Consider the following 22896-nt stretch of genomic DNA (forward strand, 5'->3'; position numbering starts at 1 on the left):
ATTACAGCATTTGTACATAGTCTCCCCATTTTAGGGGACCGAAAGTATTGGGACAAATTCACTTGTTTTAAAGTAGTAAAAAGTGTAGTATTTGGTCCCATTTTCCTACTGTAGCATGCAACGATTACATCAAGCTGGTGACTCTACACATTTCTTGGATGCATTTGCTGTTTGTTTTTGGTTGTTTCAGATTATTTTCTGCCCAATAGAAATGAATGGTAAATAGTGTATCCAACAAATGTGTAGAGTCACAAGCTTGATGTTGTCATTGCGTGCTATGAATATGGGACCAAAAATACATAAGTGAATTTGTCCTAATACTTTTGGTCCCCAGACATGTGGGGGACTATGTACAAAAAGTATTGTAATTTCGGAACAGTTCAGTTCACCCGAAATGGATAGAAATACCCTCTATCATTTCAACTTCAAAGTGCTGGAGTACAGAGCCAAAACAACAACAAAATGTCACTGTTCCAATACTTTTGGAGCTCACTGTTCTACACCATAGAGGTATACATCATTTACATGTCTCACACACATACAAGCACACGCAAGTCCGCACCGAGAGCCCAGCTCAGGAGCTCCATCAGCAGCAGATTTTTAAAATTTAGAATGGAAAATACATTTTTATGCAACAAATGTTAGTGCATCGAACCGATTCGCACAGACTCTCATCTAATCCAACCGAATCGCACTGAATCGTTTCAAACTAAAGCGTATTGTTCCTGTATCGGAGCCCATGTATTGAATCATCTTCAAAGGGAAAGATGCACATCCCCCTAGCAATAACTGAGTGCTGTTGAAGGAGAGTGTTACAGATGTGGGATCTTAATTTCATCACCCTGTTGCAGGAGAACTTTCCTTCAATGCAGGACATTTGAGGTTTAAAAAGGCTTCTGAAGTTTTGTAATTACATTTGACTTGATTTTACTTTATGAAAATGTGTCAAACTCTACAAAAATGTCAATTTATTATCCACATAATTCACATTTCCTGTTGCAGGATTATTTTCCTGCTGAAGCAAACTGGCTAAAATTTAAGATCCTACATCTGTAAGTGAATTACACTTCCATGGGACTCTATACAAGTCCCCACTGCTGAATGACTGATATTGGAATGACCTTGTAGCGCTTATTACTACTTAGTGGATATGATATGTAGCTATGTTAAAACAGAGTTGTTTGACACAGAGGACATGCTGTGGCATGTGAAGAGACAGAATTGTGGTCAACCATATCATGGAAACCAGAGTTGCAGTATCCTATTCCATATTTTATTGTACCACTCCCTTTGCAGCTTGTGGTGGTGGTTGAAGTGTGTTAAAGTACAATCGCTTAATCAGCATGCCAACCAAGTAACCCTGTGATGTAAAAAGTCTACTGTTAGTGTACAGGCTACTGGCTTAATTAACCAATTTCCATCTTGTCCATCAAGCTGTTGTTCTAGAAAGTAGTGACGCACCGATATGACATTTTTGGCCAATAACCTTATCCAATATTTTCCTTGCCAAAAAAAACAACCTATACCGACATGTGGCCTTTTAAGCATTCTAGTACAGTTAAATAGTTAACACACACACATGCATGCAGCATCTCAGTCCAAGAGGCATCACTACAGTCCCTGGTTCGAACCCAGGCTGTATCACATCTGGCTGTGAATGGGAGTCCCATGGGCGGCGCACAATTGGCCCAGGGTAGGCCGTCATTGTAAATAGGAATTTGTTTTTAATTGCCTAGTTAAATAAAGGTTACACACACACCGACTAAAAAGTTATTTTGTTGGCATTTACGTATGTCCCCGTGACCAGTAAAACAATCGAAACCTATTTCTTTCACTTACTTGCTGTGATGTTTCGTTGTTCATTTGTTCAGTCGTTTCATTCTTAACCAGGATTTCTTATGCTATGGAACGCCGTTTGGGTCTTTGCGTGTCAAATAACACTATTTGACGTGTCAAATAAGCTTGTTGACCAATCAGGACTTGAATATGACTGCACGTCACATAATTTAACACGTTCATAAATGTTTTTATGTAGTTATTACACATTGATTACACTATCACTCGTATTTGATGTGTCATAACGATTCATCGATACGTATGCTATGATACTGGTAAAGTTGTCTCGCGCACCTACAGTGCTGGTTATAGGATTCCTAAATTATTGCTAAGAATAATGAAAATGACTGCAGTTTGTACTGGTCATTGTTTTCAGGCTGGTTGTATTGGTGCTAGCTAGGTACCAAGCTAAAGCTAGCTAGCTAGCTACCCCGGAAGTTGCGGTTTAACAAATCATGCTTTATTACCAACACGGTATTGTAAACTTGTCGTTCGTGGCCGGTGTTTGCTTGTTTGCAGACTTTTTTGTACAGCTTTGACAGTGGTACTGATAGTAGTCGTGGTGCTTGACTTGCACGTGCAAATTCAGAACACACAACATTCTATAATAGAACTGTTATTTGACGCGTCAAATAGTGTTGGACGTATCTTTAATGACACGCAAAGACCCAAACGGCATTCCATAGTATGTCATAAAGCAAATAGCAGTGATGTTATTACTGTGTAACTCCGGTAGGGCAACGTGTACATTTCGTCTTTTAGTTATCTCGCTGAAATGTTCTTACTCTTTCAAATGAGAGCTCTACTTTTGACTACTCGATCCACACAGCAGACATTGTGGGCTAGGTTAGGAATGCTGTGTTGCACGTGTAGCGGAACATTTTACGTGGCATCATTACGTCATGTACCTACGTTATATAGGTATGCATGTCTGCTTTGACATCGGTTTTGCACATCGGCGTTAAACTAGACATCGGGCCGATACCGATGTTGGCATTTTAAGCTAATATCATCCGATTCCGATATGTTCACCAATATATTGTGCATCCCTACTAGAAAGTATTTATAATGAACTATAAAACCCAGTGCTGTGATGTGGGGAGAGAGCTGTGTAGTAGCAGGGGGAGCAGTAGTAGTAGTCATCCCATTAGTACATTCCAAGATGGCGTAGCAGTCGGACGTCTTTGTCCTGTCTCGTCCCATGTGTATATCTTTTTCTTTGTGTTCTTTTTAATATTTTTCCTACCCCTCAACTTCAAAATACACACCTGCAACCCGCCTCACCCAATGTGGTGTGGATCCCAAAAAAATCCTTAAGTATTTCTATTTACCTCCGAACTGGAATACCTCAACTGAAGCTAGCTAACTAGCTACCAGCTAGCTAACTAGCTATCAGTCAGCTAACCATTGCTAGTGGTCATCAGCTAACCTTTAGCTCGGAAAGCTCTCGCCAGTTCGTACAACGCGTTTCAAACCAGAGCATAACGGACCTATTTTTCTCTCCATATCCCCGAATTCCTACCACAAACTCTGAACCTTTTCATCTGGATCATCACAGCTAGCAAACCACAACCCGGGTTGACTACTCTTGGGGCTAGCTCATGCTAGACCTATCTCCTGGCTCACTCCTGGGCTACAATATCCGGACCCCTTCTACTGCCGGTACGGGGCACGGAACCCCGCCGATCCTCTACAACTGGAATACGACATAATTTGCCCGAGGATTCCAACAGGTCCCTCAGGTGCGACGCCCGCTGAAGGCCCATTCTGCTAACCTGCTAGGCCTGCTAGCTACCTAGAGCTACTTGGAACCCTACTAACTCCACGACTGGTCTATCAACGTCACTGCACGAAGAGGCAAAAGCAGACTTACCCCCATTGCGACGTCCCCCAAAGGCTAACTTGCTAGCCCCAGTCTACTAACTGCAAGCTTGCCTGCCCCGGTCTGCTAACTGCTAGCCCCTGATAACTGCTTGCTTGCTAACCCGGTCTGCTAACTGCTTGTTTAGCCCCGGCCTACTAACTATTAGCGTGTTAGCATTGGCCTGCTAACTGTCTGAATCGCCATGGACCCATATGTTCACTTGGCTACACATGCCTCTCTCTAATATCAATATGCCTCGTCCATTACTGTTCTGGTTGACTCCTGTAACCGGAAAAAACTTGGTTTCATGCATGTTAACATTAGAAGCCTACTCCCTATGTTTGTTTTACTCACTGCTTTAGCACACTCTGCTAACCCGGATGTCTTAGCCGTGTCTGAATCCTGGCTTAGGAAAATCACCAAAAACCTTAATCTCCATGGCTAACTATAACATTTTTTCCCAAGATAGAACTGCCAAAGGGGGCGGTGTTGCAATCTACTGCAAAGTTAGCCTGCAGAGTTCTGTATTAACATCCAAGTCTGAACCCAAACAATTCGAGCTACTAAAATTCACCTTTCCAGAAACAAGTCTCTCACTGTTGCCGCTTGCTATAGACCTCCCTCTGTCCCCAGCTGTGCCCTCGATACCATATGTGAATTGATTGCCCTCATCTATCTTCTGAGCTCGTGCTACTAGGTGACCTAAACTGGGACATGCTTAACACCCTGGCCATCCAACAATCCAATCTCACACAAATGATCAATGAACCCACCAGGTACAACTCCAAATCCGTAAACATGGGCACCCTCATAGATGTCATCCTAACTAACTCGCCCTCCAAATACACCTCTGCTGTTTTCAATCAAGATCTCAGCGATCACTGCCTCATTGTCTGCATCCGTAATGGGTCTGCGACCAAACGACCACTCCTCATCACTGTCAAACGCTCCCTAAAACACTTCTGCGAGCAGGCCTTCCTAATTGACCTGGCCAGGGTATCCTGGAATGGCATTGACCTCATCTCGTCAGTAGATGATGCCTGGCTATTCTTTAAAAGTGCCTTCCTCACCATCTTAAATAAGCATGCCCCACTCAAAAAATGTAGAACTAGGAATAGATATAGTCCTTGGTTCACTCCAGACCGGTCTGCCCTTGACTAGCACAAAAACATCCTGTGGCGTTCTGCATTAGCATCAAATAGTCCCCGTGACATACAACTTTTCAGGGAAGTTAGGAACAAATATACACAGGCAGTTAGGAAAGCTTAGACTAGCTTTTTCAAACAGAAATTTGCATCCTGTAGTACTAACTCAAAAAGGTTCTGGGACACTGCGAAGTCCATGGAGAATAGCTGCCCACTGCTCTGAGGCCAGGAAACACTGTCACCACCGATTTAAATTCACTATAATTGAGAATTTCAATAAGCATTTCTCTACGTCTGGCCATGCTTTCCGCCTTGCTACCCCTTCGAAAGCCAAGTTAACAAACAGATTACCGACCATTTCGAATCCCACCGTACCTTCTCCACTATGCAATCTGGTTTCAGTGCTGGTCATGGGTGCACCTCAGCCACGCTCAAGGTCCTAATCGACATCATAACTGCCATCGATAAGAGACATTACTGTGCAGCCGTATTCATCGACCTGGCCAAGGCTTTCGACTCTGTCAATCACCACATTGTTATTGGTAGACTCGACAGCGTTGGTTTCTCAAATGATTGCCTCGCCTGGTTTACCAACTACTTCTCTGATAGAGTTCAGTGTGTCAAATCGGAGGGCCTGTTGTCCGGACCTCTGGCAGCCTCTATGGGGGTGCCACAGGGTTCAATCCTCAGGCCGACTTTCTTCTCTGTATACATCAATGATGTTGCTCTTGCTGCTGGTGATTCTCTGGTGCACCTCTACGCAGACGACACCATTCTGTATACTTCTGGCCCCTCTTTGGACACTGTTAACTAACCTCCAGACGAGCTTCAATGCCATACAACTCTCCTTCCGTGGCCTCCAACTGCTCTTAAATGCAGGGAAAACTAAATGCATGCTATTCAACCGATCCCTGCCCGCACCTGCTCGCCCATCTAGCATCACTACTCTGGACGGCGCTGACTTAGAATACGTGGACAACTACAAATACCTAGGTGTCTGGTTAGACTGTAAACTCTCCTTCCAGACTCACATTAAGCATCTCCAATCCAAAATTAAATCTATAATTGGCTTCCCATATCGCAACAAAGCATCCTTTACTCATGCTGCCAAACATACCCTCGTAAAACTGACCATCCTACCGATCCTTGACTTCGGTGATGTCATCTATAGAATAGCCTCCAACACTCTACTCAACAAACTGCATGCAGTCTATCACAGTGCCATCCATTTTTGTCACCAAAGCCCCATACACTTCCCACCATTGCGACCTGTACGCTCCAGTTGGTTGGCCCTCGCTTCATACTCGATGCCAAACCCACTGGCTACAGGTTATCTACAAGTCTCTGCTAGGTAAATCCCAGCCTTAGCTCACTGGTCACCATAGCAGCACCCACTCGTAGCACACGCTCCAGCAGGTATATCTCACTGGTCACCCCCAAAGCCAATTCCTCCTTTGGTCGTCTTTCCTTCCAGTTCTCTGCTGCCAATAACTGTAACGAACTGTAAAAATCTGAAGTTGGAGTCTCATATCTCCCTCACTAGCTTTAAGCACCAGCTGTCAGAGCAGCTCACAGATCACTGCACCTGTACATAGATGGGCTGTTTACAGATGGGCTATCTACCTACCTCATCCCCATACGTTGTTTATTTATTTATCTTGCTCCTTTGCACCCCAGTATTGCACATTCATCTTCTGCACATCTACCATTCCAGTGTTTAAATTGCTATATTGTAATTACTTCGCCACCATCGCCTATTTATTGCCTTACCTCTCTTATCTTACCTCGTTTGCACTCACTGTATATAGACATTTAGTTTTCTTTTGTTCCGCTGTATTATTGACTGTTTTGTTTACTCCATGTGTAACTCTGTGTTGTTGTATGTGTCGAATTGCTATGCTTTATCTTGGCCAGGAACTCTCTCAACTAGCCTACCTGGTTAAATAAATGTAAAATTAAAGTTAAAAAAAGAGCTATGGAGGTCCACTCCTACTATCTCATGTCAGCGGAACTGCCTGAGTAACTGGTACCAGTGTTCTGTGTCTCATCAGCTGTCGCAGACATGTTTGAAGTGCTGCTATCACGTGGGGGCAGCTGCTGGCTCCATCTGGGGCCTGAAACCTGATCTGAAACAGGAGAAGGGCTGGTCACAGGCCAGCTGTTGCGCTCTTGCCTCTTCCACACCTCTGGCCATAAAGGCTAATGGACCCGCCCCTTGCACCCTGTTTACTATTTTAGCATCACTAATTTCCTTATGCAGGTTTGGCCAAAGTGACGATAGCTGGGCTTCTGCGCTGTTTGACTGTTCACTCTGCTCTCTGAATGAGAAAATATCATATTCCGATTTGTATGGTTTAATATTTAACTGTAGGTATAATCCGGGATGCCCATTTCCCTGAACTCTGCACTACTTACAGTAGTATGGTTTAATATTTAACTGTAGGTATAATCCGGGATGCCCATTTCTCTGAACTCTGCACTACTTACAGTGCCAGCACAGGGACTTTTTCTGCCATTGAAATCCTTTTCTGACAAACACTAACTAGACCCGTTTGTCAGAACACTAACTGGGGGTGGTGAGCTTCCATTTTACTATGTAAAGTGCTTTGGGTGTCTAGAGAAGCACTATATAAGTTAAATTAATTGTATTATATATTTTTAAATATAATTTTGAGGACTAACAGTCACCAAAATAAAAGCTAGACAGTCAGGGTGAATTGAAAATTCCAAAAACAATGAATTTAGCGGTATTGACTATGTTCGAGCAGAATAACAACATTAGCCATGTCAAAATGTATGGCATTGCAGTAAATTAGCTCTAAAACAGCAACATTTTCTCTGCTTCATGGCAGAATAAGTAGAATCACTGGAAATTTTCTTTACTCAAGTTTCTCTCCGCTCCATAGAGAAATGCTAAGACTTCTCTTCACCGCCAAGATGGGGAGGCCTCTAAAATGTCGTCCCAAATACAACTGCGCCAACAAGCCGACCACTCCCATTGCCACACCCACAACCTAAGCCCCTTTTTGATCCAGAAAAAAACTGCAGCAGTGCCTGATTGACAGCCAAGATGAGAATACACAGTTGTGTATTTGTCTCCCATGTCTTACATGATGACTGTTTCAGTAATATGCTCTATTACGCTGAGATTCTTCCCGGAGAGGGGTCAAGGGGCAATCTCCTGGGAGCTGTGGCAATATTGTCCTTTGTGCCCAGTAAAGGCGTGTCGTTTGGCAGGGCGGTACAGGCCGTGTCTGATCTCACTCTCTCTCTGTCTCTCTGTCTCTCTCTGTGTCTGTCTGTCAGCTGTGATGGAGCTTTATGATCAGCTGCAACCGTAATCCACCCAGAGCTCCGTTGGTAGCACAGTGTTCAGGCGAGCTCAGGAACACAATGGTTCAAATTAAAACCCGCCATTGATCATGAGATATATGACATAACAAGATGTTGACGAGCCTAAATCATCTTTCTTGGAATTAACATGCTAATAGGGCAAGCTTGACAGGGAAATGATATCTCCCTTACTCCAACTACTAGGCTACTTCAGGCTTGGCTGTGAAACTAATTGGCTGATCCTTTTTAGTTAGTCCTTTTGTTGGAGAGCGGTGTGGCGGTGGCAGCTGAGGAGGAGAGAGGCTGCAGCAGCAGGTCTGACACTGAAGTGCCCTTTAGCCCTGCAGGTCAGCTGCCCTGGACACCAGCCCTGCCTCATCACACTCCAACATTTGTAAAACACACACAAAACAAAATATCTGCTATACTATAATGTTTAAAAAAAAATCACAATTCATTAAAAGGATATTGACAAAAAGATGAATTGTTACTAGTTAGCCTATTTGTAGATGAGCTGTTTTTATCTTCTCAGAGCACATGGGATATGTTTTGTGATGTGACGTCCACTGTTGAGTAGCATGAGGTGATTTAAGTTACACTTAAAATCCACTGCTGAGCTAAATATCTTAACTATAAGTTAATTATCTAAGTGTCAAATACATTTAGCTCAGGGCTCCAGTGCTAGCTTGCAAAATGAATCTTCTTGGTTACAGCAGAGACAATCAATCCCCTCCTGCATCAAGTGTGAGTAGCCTTTTGAGATAGTCAACCCAGCTCAAGTTATACAACTATCTCTGATTTTTGTTTTATGTTCGCTTGGGTTTTTAGTATTTATCTCGGGGTCTGCTATCGGAATTTGCTAGAAATTTCTTAGCATCATTAAAAATATATATATATATATGTTTAGAAAGAAATGGCACCCCTTGTGCGCACTACCGGTAATCCTGTATACCCCAGTATGGTATGGGAATTGAATGACGATATGGAAATCTGTTCAAATATTGTCTGAAAGCGACTGAAGCACCCTCCTACCCCACCCACAACCCATTTTTAACAGACACCTGTGTCTAGTCCAGAGGACATTTTGAGGAAGAATACATTTGTTTAATTTAAGTGCATTTTCCATTAGGCAGCCTATGCATTAGTCTATACAAGCACAAGAGTGTGATTTTATTTGGATATTAGATTTATGGAGAATAAGCAGTAACCTTACGTTACACAATCTGTTTTTGGCCTGCTAATTTCCTGAAAAAAACAGCTGTAGGGACATCCTTAAATGCTTCAGGTTCTGAGCATTGGTGCATAAGCACTTTATTCCAGTGTTTTCTTTTAAAAGGCTGGGTGTGGTGATTGGGCATCGAGAGGGTCACTATAATTTTGGAGAGGCAATGAAAGGGAAGTTAATGAACCCTTTAACCCGGGAAGTTACCAACTGGTGCTGTAGATATTATTTCCTGGGTTGGTTTGGTTATTTGCACAGTTATCTGTAGGGATGAGTCTGAATCTAAGCAGGTAAAGCCGCCATAAGCCTCCATTTTCCACTGTAAGCGTTTTAGAGGGTCCTGTGGTTTTGTGCCATCTGTTTTTTATTTACATATTGTTCCCACATTCCCCTCCCTAGTAGAGAGGCTGAGCTTTCCTCTAATGATGTCACAGACTGTGCCTCGCCCTGGCCTTCCTCCCTGCTCAGTCATGTCCAGTTCAGCTTCACTCAACCAGTCTCTGTCTCTCCACAGATTTCCACTTAAGATGGATGAGATATGCTAAAGATGATATTAACAACATAGCCGAGTGACCGCTCTAACAATGGAAATGCATGTCCTCAATAATTGAAGGCAGGCGAGATCAGGTGGGACCATTCTAGCCAATGAGGGCAAAGACGTGTGTGAACAACAGGCACAACTAAGTTGTTTTTCACAAAGTTGCAACGTGCGTCCACTTATATTAGTACATTTGTAACAGCCTTAACATTACGAAACATATCTACATACATTTTATTTTATTTTACCCCCATCTCCCAAATTTCGATCTTGTTTCATTGCTGCAACTCCCCAGGGGAGGGGAAGGTTGAGTCATGCGTCCTCTGAAACATGACCCGCCAAACCGCGTTTCTTAACACCCGCCCGCTTAACCTGGAAGCCAGCCGCATCAATGTGTCAGAGGAAACAATTCAACTGACGCCCGAGGTCAGCCTGCAGACACCCGGCCCGCCACAAGGAGTCGCTAGAGCGAGATGAGCCAAGTAAACTCCCTCCCCGGCCAGACCCTCCCCTAACCCGGACTGCGCTGGGACAATTGTGCGCCGCCCTATCAGACTCCCTATCACGGCTGGTTATGATAAGGCCGGGATCGGACCCGGGTCTGTAGTGTCGCCTCTAGCACTGCGATGCAGTTTGTTAGAGTGCTGCGCCACTCGGGAGGCCACATTACGAAACTTCTAGTCAATCCATTAAGCCTTGTGTAATTCGAGGCACTCTCATAGACCTCCATACAAAAAAGGGCTTATCTCACAGGGACAGATTTTGGGTGGAGTAAATCCTCTCGCTTTGCCTCTTCCTCTCTGGATGTGCACAATGTTCGGACTAATCTGAAAACAGGATAGGTGGAAGCGAGGCAGTATGCCAGAGGCCAACAGAGAATTTGCATTTATTCTTTCTACTCAGTTTGGAGGAAGGAGAGGAGATGTGCTTTAGACTATTGATATGCATCACCACCCTGATAGGTGTTTGTCTGGGAGTAGGCTGGTGCTGAGTGGATGAGAGGTGTTGAGTAGGTTGGTGCTGGCCTGAGTGTCTGACGTGTAGTCTGGACTGATGGCAGGGTTTAAGGCTGGGCGACATGGCCTGAAACTTCTCTATTTTTTTTTCAAATTTATGGGCGATTCACGTTATACACTACCGGTCAAAGGTTTTAGGACACCTACTCATTTAAGGGTTTTTCTTTATTTGTACTATTTTCTACATTGTAGAATAATAGTGAAGACAACACTATGAAATAACACATATGGAATCATGTAGTAACCAAAAAAGTGTTACACAAATCAAAATACCCTTTGTCTTGATGACAGCTTTGCACACTCTTAGCATTATCTCAACCAGCTTCACCTGGAATGTTTTTCCAATAGTCTTGAAGGAGTTCCCACATATGCTGAGCACTTGTTGGCTGCTTTTCAGACTCATCCCAAACCATCTCAATTGGGTTGAGGTAGAGGGATTGTGGATGCCAGGTCATTTGATGCAGCATTCATCACTCTCCTTGGTAAAATATTCCTTACACAGCCTGGAGGTGTGTTGGATCATTGTCCGGTTGAAAAACAAATGATAGTCCCACTAAACCCAAACCAAATGGGATGGCGTATTGCTGCAGAATGCTGTGGTAGCCATGCTGGTTTTGTGCCTTGAATTCTAAATCACAGGCAGTATCACCAGCAAAGCACCCCTACACCATAACACCACCTCCTCAATGCTTTTCAGTTGGAAATACACATGCAGAGATCATCCGTTCACCTACTCTGCGTCTCACAAAGACATGGCGGTTGGAACCAAAAATCTCCCATTTGGACTCATCAGACCAAAGGACAAATTTTCACTGGTCTAATGTCCATTGCCTATGTTTTTTTGGCTAAAGCAAGTCTCTTCTTCTTATTGTTGTCCTTTAGTAGTGTTTTTTTTGCAGCAATTCGACCATAAAGGCTTGATTCACAGTCTCCTCTGTACAGTTTATATTCAGGTGTGTCAGTTACTTGAACTCTGAAGAATTTATTTTATTTGGGTTGCAAATTCTGACGTTGGTAACTGTAATGAACTTATCTTCTGCAGCAGAGGTAACACTGGGTCTTCCTTTCCTGTGGCGGTCCTCATGAGAGCCAGTTTCATCCTAGCACTTGATGGTTTTTGCGACTGCACTTGAAGGAAACCTTCAAAGTTCTTGAAATGTTTCGTATTGACTGACCTTCATGTCTTAAAGTTAGGATGGACTGTTGTTTCTCTTTGCTTATTTGAGCTGTTCTTGCCATACTCTATATTATCTTATCTTATGTATACCACCGCTACCTTGTCACAGCACAACTGATTGGCTCAAACACATTAACAAGGAAAGACATTTTTTTTATGTAAATACATTTTTTCTATTACCTTTTATTTAACTAGGCAAGTCAGTTAAGAACACATTCTTATTTTCAATGACAGCCTAGGAACAGTGGGTTAACTGCCTGTTCAGGGGCAGAACGACAGATTTGTACCTTGTCAGCTCGGGTATTTGAACTTGCAACCTTTCAGTTACTAGCCCAACGCTCTCCACTAGGCTACCCTGCTGCTACAAGTGAGGTGACTACCTCATGAAGCTGGTTGTTGCACATTTATAAAACACAGACTAAACCGCTAGTATAACAATCTTGGTTTGACTAAAATGCTGGTAGCGATATGTGGGACTGTAATGTGTGCGCAATGAACTGAGCATACATTTTCCAGAATTTGTTTTCATTGGTACTTGTGTTTTGGTAGTGACTGCTCTGCTCAGAATGTGAGGAGTTGAAACATAAACAGGCTATGGTTCAAAAGGTTAACTTGTCTAGTACAGTAAAATAAAAACCTCAAATGCAAATAATGAATTGAAACCATTTGTCAGTGAGAAAGAAGTGATCTCTCCTCTTTGAGTGGTAGTGGGAGGGGCTTGGGGGAAAGAGGCGATGCGAGAGGTTTTACTCTCGCCAAAATAAGCCCACTGCGTTTCTATGTGCTTATTTTGAACCTAAGCTTGTCCCCCCCCCCCCCCCCGGAACAACGACTCCCATTGTTAGGGCGGAGGCATCAGCATCTCGTCATTATATACAGATCTCTGGTGTAAATGGGAAGGTGCACAGCACAGAAGGTGTGAACGAGACGAGACAAAAAAGACGACAAGTGGACATAAACGCTCATAAAAACAGAACAAAAATTAAATTACAGGTGTTCTAAATACTGTGCAAAAACATACATTGTAATACATTTGATGTCTCCCAGCCCTATAGTTATTCCTGTAATGTGATGAGCAGCTGATTTTGAAGCGTGGCCCTTTGTATCTCTGGCCGTGTGTTCTGCAGTCACAAACCAGCTTAACCTGCTATTATGGCAGGGGAGAGAACAAGACCGGGAGTATGAGTGTGCTTTAGCTGACAGTACAGAACGCTCTCCATCCAATCATGGGAAATGGCTAAATCCCAGACTTCAAACCTGCATTTCAAGATCTTGCTAGCTAAATTTAGTTAATATAATGCTCTGGCTTGTGTCATCGAGGAAGGATGCTGTGTTAAGCCGATGATTGAGTTTTAGGTTCTTAGCTCTATACAGTGTTTAAGTCTTAGGTATCTTATGAATGTTATAGTAAACATAAATGCATCGCCAAGCTGCATCTTGGAATTTCCCAGAAGTTCCTATACTCTTTACGTACATTATATAATTATTTTTCAACCTTTTGCCATCATAAACTTTATTGCTGTAATGATCCACCTATAGAATGTTTAATTGCCATTTTAATTGTTTTTGTAATTGGTTTCTCTTTTTCTTCTTTTTCAGGAACCAATAAAGTCCCGTGCGCCACAGCTTCATTTGGAATATAGATTTTATAAACAGTTGGGAAGTTCAGGTAAGCACATAAATCTGTTGTTGATACTTTATCTATTACTGTTTTAATAACACTGCGTTAGCCAGTAGAATCAGCTGGATGGATGGAGCTCTTCTCTGTAGCTAGAAGATGGCTCTGCCCCCTCTGTGTCGTTGGTTGATCCCTTGCAGGCACAGACCCAACATGGCTGTGTGCTCACTCTGTGCTGTGGTCCATGGGGCTGTGCTGTGCCTCCAGCCCTTTGATGTGGCCACTTGGCTTCAGAAGCGAGAGGTGGGGCAGTAAGATCAGATGGTGGGGAGGGACAGGGACTTGGAACAGCCCACAGTACAGCTCGGCCAGCCTTCGTTTTTCATCCTCTCACTAGAACCTTGCAGCTTAATTTTTCATTGATAATCTCTGACATTGGACTGCTGTTTTTCTTTTAGCCAAAGGTGATACTTTTCATCATTAGTTAGTCACTTTTTATGAGCATCTGATCTGTCAAGAAAGTGAATATTTACAGTACGTAAATAGCTTGTATTGTATTTGAGCGCAGGTAAGGGGTAAGCTGAATGTTTGTATTCTAATTAGGCCTACCCTGACTGACTGAGGACACTGGTCGTTGATCCTTTTAGCCTTTTTAAAGGAAAAGGATGAACAGCTTGGGCAAAGCCTGACTGCACCCATTTGTTCACTGGAGTGGAAGGCAGAGCACACACACAAACACACGCTTGTGTTATAGAGAGTGCATGTCACTGCGCCCAGTGATCTTTGTCACAAGTGTCTCTTTTTTTCTCTCGTAGTGAGCTGATCACCTGCCAGCTGTCTGTCTGTGCCTGTGCCAGGGCAGCAGCTCCACTGTGCTAATAGGAAGTTGGAGTGCAGGGCATTAGGGGTGTCCTAGGCTAGTCTATTTATAAATGGCGGTCTCCGTGCAGTAGGGCCATTATTAGAGTATTTCTGCTTCTATGTCTGGTCTCAGCACTGTCTCCGGCCTGCCTGGAGGAGAAAGCCCAGGGAAACTCTCCCATGATGCAAAGGGAAAGGTCTGGCCTATCTCTCTCTGTCAGCTCTCCTTCGTGTGATCTGTCTGACTGGACCAGAAGTTGTATTTCCAATCCAAGGCAGCGCTACAGCACACTAGTATTTATTTGCCGTACGCCTATTTGGGAACAGAGTCACTCAAAGTTGCTTGTTGATCCTGGTCCGTTCATTGGATAGTGAGTCTTTATCCCCACCCCTTGGGCCAAACGATTGGACGTGTTCAGGCAGCAGCCCCTCTGGCGTTTGCACTGGTGCGTTAAACACATCCTGACTTCCACTCCCCTCTCCTCCCCCGGCCACTGTGGCAGAGGGACCACCAGAGGCCTGCTACAATCTCATAGGCTGAGCTATAGATGGAACCACAGATTATGGTGCTTCAGCTTCCCCCACATTATAGAATAGAGGGAAGTGTTCCTCCAACTGGTGGCTACATTAATTCAAAAATGCACGTGAAGAATTATGAAAGTCTTCTTCTGCCACTTGCTTCTGCTGAGCCTTCTGTAAACCCTATGGTACAGATGGATACAGGCATGTAGTTGTTTTTACAATATGAATGTGGCAACATACGGGTCAAGTCCTGGTCTTTGCAATGTCAGCTCTACGTGGTGCTTAAAGCTGAAGAGCTTATCTAGTGTTAATTCTCTCTTGCCCTGGAAAGAACCCAAACATGAGAACGACATGTTCAGTTACACACACTAGCTGGTCTAGCCTGGCCACGCCCCAACTCCATCATTCACCACTGAGCATGGGGCGTTGGAAGTGAGACATCATCCACTTTTTATGTCGCTATCAATAATTGAACTGGATGACTGGTTGACTGAGCTCACAGTCTGGATACGCCTGGATGGTCTTCTCTTTTGAAAGCAGTGTACGAGACCTGTCTCCTTATGAGATGATTAACATTTCACTGATATGAGTACGTGTGAATATTTAGTGAACCATCAAGGCTCTGCTTAAAAGCATTGTGAGACTGTCGGTCAGATGGTGTCCTTCTGCCATGCCTACTGCACTGGTATCTTGGGAGTGATAAATCAGTGCCATTTTGAGTGTGAGGTTGCAGTGATGTTCTGTGGTCCACCCTGTTCATCCAGTCCAGAGCAGTCTGGATATTTGATGTACTGCCTGCCTGGTGATAGATCACATGATCTAACACTGAGTCACACAGGCTCTCTGCAGGAGAGGCAGGCTGGCCGGACGATCACGTTTCAGCCTGGCTACATCTCCACAGCATCGCCCACTCGGCCTAATGGAATCAGCGCCTCCTCTTCTCTCCCCCGATGCACTCAGCATTCTAAATGTTTAATAGAGACTGCCTCCCTGTCGGGCTTGGCCTAAACTTTGACATTTCATTGTAGGGCAGCGTTTCCTCTTTTTTTTTCTAACACTACATAGTTGATTCAAATTATCAAAGATTGATGATTAGTTGATTATTTAAATTAGCTGTGTAGTGCTAGTGCAAAAAACAAAACGTGCACCCCCTGGGGTCCCAAGGACCGAGTTTGGGAAGCCCTGTTGTAGGGTGACGTTGTCTGCCACAGTGCTCAGACTGAGAGGGGCCCCTGTCTGAGATAATACACTGGTTTGTTCATGGCACGTTTCACTCGTGTTTGGAGAGAGTGAGTTATGAGCGGTGGACAGAATGGCACTGGGAGGCAGCGGAATAGACGTTGAAGCTTTGTGGTGTTATAACGGACAGGAGAGCAGACAATTACAGTGGGGCAAAATAATATTTAGTCAGCCACTAATTGTGCAAGTTCTCCCACTTAAAAAGATGAGAGGCCTGTAATTTTCATCATAGGTACACTTCATCTATGACAGACAAAATGAGAAGAAAAAAAATCCAGAAATCACATTGTAGGATTTTTTATGAATTTATTTGCAAATTATGGTGGAAAATAAGTATTTGGTCAATACAAAAGTTTATCTCAATACTTTGTTATATATCCTTTGATGGCAATGACAGAGGTCAAATGTTTTCTGTAAGTCTTCACAAGGTTTTCACACACTTGATGGTATTTTGGCCCATTCCTCCAAGCAGATCTCCCTAGAGCAGTGATGTTTTGGGGCTGTTGCTGGGCAGCACGGACTTTCAACTCCCTCCAAAGATTTTCTATGGGGTTGAGATCTGGAGACTGGCTAGGCCACTCCAGGACCTTGAAATGCTTCTTACGAAGCCACTCCTTCGTTGACCGGGCGGTGTGTTTGGGATCATTGTCATGCTGAAAGACCCAGCCATGTTTTATCTTCAATGCCCTTGCTGATGGAAGGAGGTTTTCACTCAAAATCTCACGATAAATGGGCCCCATTCATTCTTTCCTTTACACGGATCAGACGTCCTGGTCCCTTTGCAGAAAAACAGCCCCAAAGCATGATGTTTCCACCCCCATGCTTCACAGTAGGTATGGTGTTCTTTGGATGCAACTCAGCATTCTTTGTCTTCCAAACACAACAAATTGAGTTTTTACCAAAAAGTTATATTTTGGTTTCATCTGACCATATGACATTCTCCCAATCTTCTTCTGGATCCTCCAAATGCTCTCTAGCAAACTTCAGACGGGCCTGGACATGTACTGGCTTAAGCAGGGGGACACGTCTGGCACTGCAGGATTTGAGTCCCTGGTGGCGTAGTGTGTTACTGATGGTAGGCTTTGTTACTTTGGTCCCAGCTCTCTACAGGTCATTCACTAGGTCCCCCCGTGTGGTTCTGGGATTTTTGCTCACCGTTCTTGTGATCATTTTGACCCCACGGGGTGAGATCTTGCTTGGAGCCCCAGATCGAGGGAGATTATCAGTGGTCTTGTATATCTTCCATTTCCTAATAATTGCTCCCACAGTTGATTTCTTCAAACCAAGCTGCTTACCTATTGCAGATTCAAGCTTCCCAGCCTGGTGCAGGTCTACAATTCTGTTTCTGGTGTCCTTTGACAGCTCTTTGGTCTTGGCCATAGTGGAGTTTGGAGTGTGACTGTTTGAGGTTGTGGACAGGTGTCTTTTTATACTGATAACAAGTTCATACAGGTAACGAGTGGAGAACAGAGGAGCCTCTTAAAGAAGAAGTTACAGGTCTGTGAGAGCCAGAAATCTTGCTTGTTTGTAGGTGACCAATTACTTATTTTCCAAATAAATTCATAAAAAATCCTACAATGTGATTTTCTGGATTTTTTTTCTCATTTTGTCTATCATAGTTGAAGTGTACCTATGATGAAAATTACAGGCCTCATCTTTTTAAGTGGGAGAACTTGCACAATTGGTGGCTGACTAAATACTTTTTTTGCCCCACTGTATATCTGTCATGAATCACAATAAAGAATGGCTTCTAGAAAACCACTCGTTCCTTGCATAAGTGCTTTTATAACAGGCATGATTGGCCTGGGTTATTTTTACACTGGAATAACACATCCACATGATTAGGTCTAGCTTTTGTAAAGAATAAAATCATCATCATCGTTTCTCTGAAATGGTCATTTTGTTCTAGGCCTATTCCATGTCAGGTAAATATTTTCCTCAGCAGTTGTCCTTGCTGTGTTTACATCTCTTTAGTTGGGAGACGGGTTGTTACAGAATAGGCACTTTCCTGTTGGTTAGTGCATTGGCAGGGCTGAATGCCCTCACTCCAGATGTGGGCGGGCTTTGATGAGTCAGCTTCCTGGTTGATCGCTTGTCGCTTCCGCCTTATCCATCATCGCCATTATTGCCAGGCAAATTCTGCTGTCTAAAGAGGCCCAGGACAGGTGTGTGGCTGTGTGAGATCTGCATTGCTTCTCTGTGGGAGTGACGTGAGGGGTGATCAGGTAAATTCTGCTCTAGTCACCCCCCGTCCCCATCCCGTCCCCCCCACACTCACACTCCCCAAAGGCCAGCCTGCAGTACTACTAAAGCTGCCATACCGCTCCTCTCTCTGGCGGGATCGGGGGCCGCCTCCCGGGAAAGGAGCATGCAGTCACTTTGGCACAACTGGCGGCCAAGGAATGGAATGAAGGTCCCTGGCGTCGGGTACATGGTCTGGACTGGTGAGGCATAACCTGGAACTGTATGTGACCTTGGAGGCTGGACCAGAAGGCCATGGGGGTCATAAATGGTCATTACCCTTTGTTCTATACCGCATAGGAAACAGTCACTGTTCAACTAGAAGTCTCCTCTTCAGAAGGTTATTTTACTGTGATTTTAAACTCCTAAATTCCTCCCAGGTCACACATGAGACCACATGACAGGGTGTGTTGGCAAAAAAAATGTTTTGCCGGCACAATGCATCATCAACATTGACAAGTTTGTTTTGTTTAGCCATCTTGTTGTTCTAATCGAAACTGCCTCCTGGGCTGTCATGGTTGCCATAGCGCCCGTGTTGACTTCCCACACACACGTAGGCTGCTCTACAGTATACAGTGCATTCGGAAAGTATTCAGACCCTCTTCCCTTTTTCCACGTTTTGTTACGTTACAGCCATACTCAAAAATGGATTTAAAAAAATCCTCATCAATCTACACACAATACCCCATAAGGACAAAGCAAAAACAGGTTTTTAGACATTTTTGCTAATGTATATAACCCCCCCCCCTCCTGAAATTGAGCTTGGGTGAATCTTGTTTCCATTGATCATCCTTGAGATGTTTCTACAACATGGAGTCCACCTGTGGTAAATTCAATTGATTGGACATTATTTGGAAAGGCACACACCCGCGCCTGTCTCTATAAGGTCCCACAGTTGTCAGCGCAAACACCAAGCTATGAGGTCTAAGGAATTGACTGTAGATCTCCGAGACAGGATTGTGTCAAAACATTTCTGCAGCATTGAAGGTCCCCAAGAACACAGTGGCCTCCATCATTCTTAAATGGAAGAAGTTTGGAACCACCAAGACTCTTCTTAGAGCTGGTTGCCTGGTCAAACTGAGTAATTGGAGGAGAAGGGCCACCAATAACCCGATGGTCACTCTGACAGAGCTCCGGAGTTCCTCTGTGGAGATGGGAGAACCTTCCAGAAAGACAACCATCTCTGCAGCACTCCACCAATCAGGCCTTTATGGTAGAGTGGCCAGATGGAAGCCACTCCTCCGTAAAATGGCACATGACAGCCAGCTTGGAGTTTGCTAAAAGGCACCTAACGGACTTTCAGACCATGAGGAACAAGATTCTATGGTCTGATGAAACCAAGATTGAACTTTTTGGCCTGAATGCCAAGTGTCATGTCTCGATTAAACCTGGCACCATCCCTACGGTAAAGCATGGTGGTAGCAGCGTCATGCTTTGGGGAAGTTTTTCAGCGGCAGGAACTGGGAGACTCATCAGGATCGAGGGAAAGATGAATGGAGTAAAGTACAGAGAGTTCCTTGATGAAAACCTGCTCCAGGACCTCAGACTGGTGTGAAGGTTCACCTTCCAACACCTCAACAACCCTAAGCACACAGCCAAGACAACGCAGGAGTAGCTTCGGGACATGTCTTTGAATGTCCTTGAATGGCGCAGCCAGAGCCCGGACTTGAACCCGATCAAACATCTTCATCCAACCTGACTTGAGAGGATCTGCAAGGAACAATGGGAGAAACTCCCCAAATACAGGTGTCAAGTTTGTAGCGTCATACCCAAGAAGACTCAAGGATGTAATCGCTTCCAAAGGTGCTGTAAAGGGTCTGATTTACTTATGTAAATGTGATATTTCAGTTTTTTTTAATACATTTGCAAACATTTCTAGAAACAAGTATTTGCTTTGTCATTATTGGGTAATGAAAAAATAACATTTAATCAATTTTAGAATAAGGCTGTAACATAATGTGGAAGAAGTCTAGGGGTCTGAATACTTTCCGAATGCACTGTATCAACATGCCTTTAGGCTCATTCATGTCAGCAAATCAAAGCCCCAATGCCTTTAACTACGACCTTTCATGCCATCCTCTGCCTCAAACTTCTTTAGCTGGGGCCTAAATGCTTTTGAAATATCTGTGGCTCGTATGATACTAAAACAGATGGTTAGTAATGAAAGCCTTTTTAAAAACCTTTAGGATGCGAGCATGCTCCCTGTAGGTTTTGTGGTCCCATTCATATATAACATGTGTCCTTGCCTGTCTCTGTGTTGCAGAGGGTATTCCTCAGGTGTACTACTTTGGGCCATGTGGGAAGTACAATGCCATGGTGCTGGAGCTGCTGGGGCCCAGCCTGGAAGACCTGTTTGATCTCTGTGACCGCACCTTCTCCCTCAAGACCGTCCTCATGATAGCCATACAGCTGGTAAGAATGTAATGGTTGTTTACATGAGTGTCCTACTGGTGCCCAACCCAGAGCTTATAAGACTATTTTCAGTGAATATTCACAGTATATCAGCCACATAATTAATAGTGAATGATGGGGTCACTACAATGTCAGACATCTCTATTCCTATCGCTGTGGCTCTCCAGAGGTTTACAGCATTTGGAGAAGTGTCTTGAAAGAGTTTGAGATCCTTGTCTAAATGCTCTGTGTTCTGCCTCCCAGATAACGCGGATGGAATTTGTCCACACAAAAAGCTTGATATACAGAGATGTCAAGCCAGAGAACTTTTTGGTGGGGCGGCCGGGCAGCAAGAGGCAGCACACAATCCACATTATCGACTTCGGGCTGGCCAAAGAATACATCGACCCTGAGACCAAAAAACACATCCCGTACCGGGAGCACAAGAGCCTTACGGGAACGGCGCGCTACATGAGCATCAACACACACCTGGGGAAAGGTGAGAAATTATAATGATCACACCTGCTGCTGTGTTATTGGAAATAAGCGTTTTTTTAAACCCTAAAGATATACCTTTTCTTTCCTAATCCTGTAAATTTGTCCTGGGCTGTTGATTATCAAGTTCTCCATTATGTTCAGGAAGGGCCACATCCTAACTTGAGAACTGTACACATATCTGTACAACATTACTTCCATGTGGATCTTGCATTCATTGATTGGATTTGAGATTTTCACATTAGGACTTAAGCCTAACGGTATCATACACTGCTCAACAAAAATAAAGGGAACACATCCTAGATCTGAATGAATGAAATATTTTTATCAAATACTTTTTTCTTTACATAGTTGAATGTGCTGACAACAAAATCACACAAAAATGGAAGTCAAATTTATCAACCCATGGAGGTCTGGATTTGGAGTCACACTCAAAATTAAAGTGGAAAACCACACTACAGGTTGATCCAACTTTGATGTAATGTCCTTAAAACAAGTCAAAATGAGGCCCAGTAGTGTGTGTGGCCTCCGTGCCTGTATGACATCCCTACAACCCCTGGGCATGCTCCTGATGAGGTTGCGGATGGTCTCCTGAGGGATCTCCTCCCAGACCTGGACTAAAGCATCTACCAACTCCTGGACAGTCTGTGGTGCAACGTGGTGTTGGTGGATGGAGCGAGACATGATGTCCCTGATGTGCTCAATTGGATTCAGGTCTGGGGAACGGGGGGCCAGTCCATAGCATCAATGCCTTCCTCTTGCAGGAACTGCTGACACACTCCAGCCACATGATGTCTAGTATTGTCTTGCATTAGGAGGAACCCAGGGCCAACCGCATCAGCATATGGTCTCACAAGGGGTCTGAGGATCTCATCTCGTTACCTAATGGTAGTCAGGCTACCTCTGGCGAGCACATGGAGGGCTGTGCGGCCCCCCAAAGAAATGCCACCCCACATCATGACTGACCCACCGCCAAACCGGTCATGCTGGAGGATGTTGCAGGCAGCAGAACGTTCTCCACGCCATCTCCAGACTGTCACGTCTGTCACATGTGCTCAGTGTGAACCTGCTTTCATCTGTGAAGAGCACTGGGCGCCAGTGGCGAATTTTCCGATCTTGGTGTTCTCTGGCAAATGCCAAACGTCCTGCACGGTGTTGGGCTGTAAGCACAACCCCCACCTGTGGACGTCGGGCCACCATACCACCCTCATGGAGTCTGTTTCTGACCGTTTGAGCAGACACATGCACATTTGTGGCCTGCTGGAGGTCATTTTGCAGGGCTCTGGCAGTGCTCCTCCTGCTCCTCCTTGCACAAAGGCGGAGGTAGCGGTCCTGCTGCTGGGTTGTTGCCCTCCTACGGCCTCCTCCACGTCTCATGATGTACTGGCCTGTCTCCTG

The 22896-nt window shown here is 44.3% G+C and overlaps 1 protein-coding gene across 7 annotated transcripts in view; it reads left to right on the plus strand.

Moving 5' to 3' along the window:
- The window catches only part of LOC124037731 (casein kinase I-like), a 44249-nt gene that overhangs the window by 13382 nt on the left and 7971 nt on the right, over positions 1–22896 (plus strand). For all 7 annotated transcript variants that reach the window (XM_046352730.1, XM_046352731.1, XM_046352733.1 and 4 more), the window contains exons 3-5: positions 13731–13800; positions 20876–21024; positions 21268–21502. In XM_046352730.1, coding sequence (XP_046208686.1) covers positions 13731–13800; positions 20876–21024; positions 21268–21502 — 454 coding nt within the window. The remainder of the gene's footprint in view (positions 1–13730; positions 13801–20875; positions 21025–21267; positions 21503–22896) is intronic.

The sequence above is a fragment of the Oncorhynchus gorbuscha genome, linkage group LG06 (genome assembly GCF_021184085.1).
Source record: "Oncorhynchus gorbuscha isolate QuinsamMale2020 ecotype Even-year linkage group LG06, OgorEven_v1.0, whole genome shotgun sequence".
Lineage (NCBI taxonomy): Eukaryota > Metazoa > Chordata > Actinopteri > Salmoniformes > Salmonidae > Oncorhynchus > Oncorhynchus gorbuscha.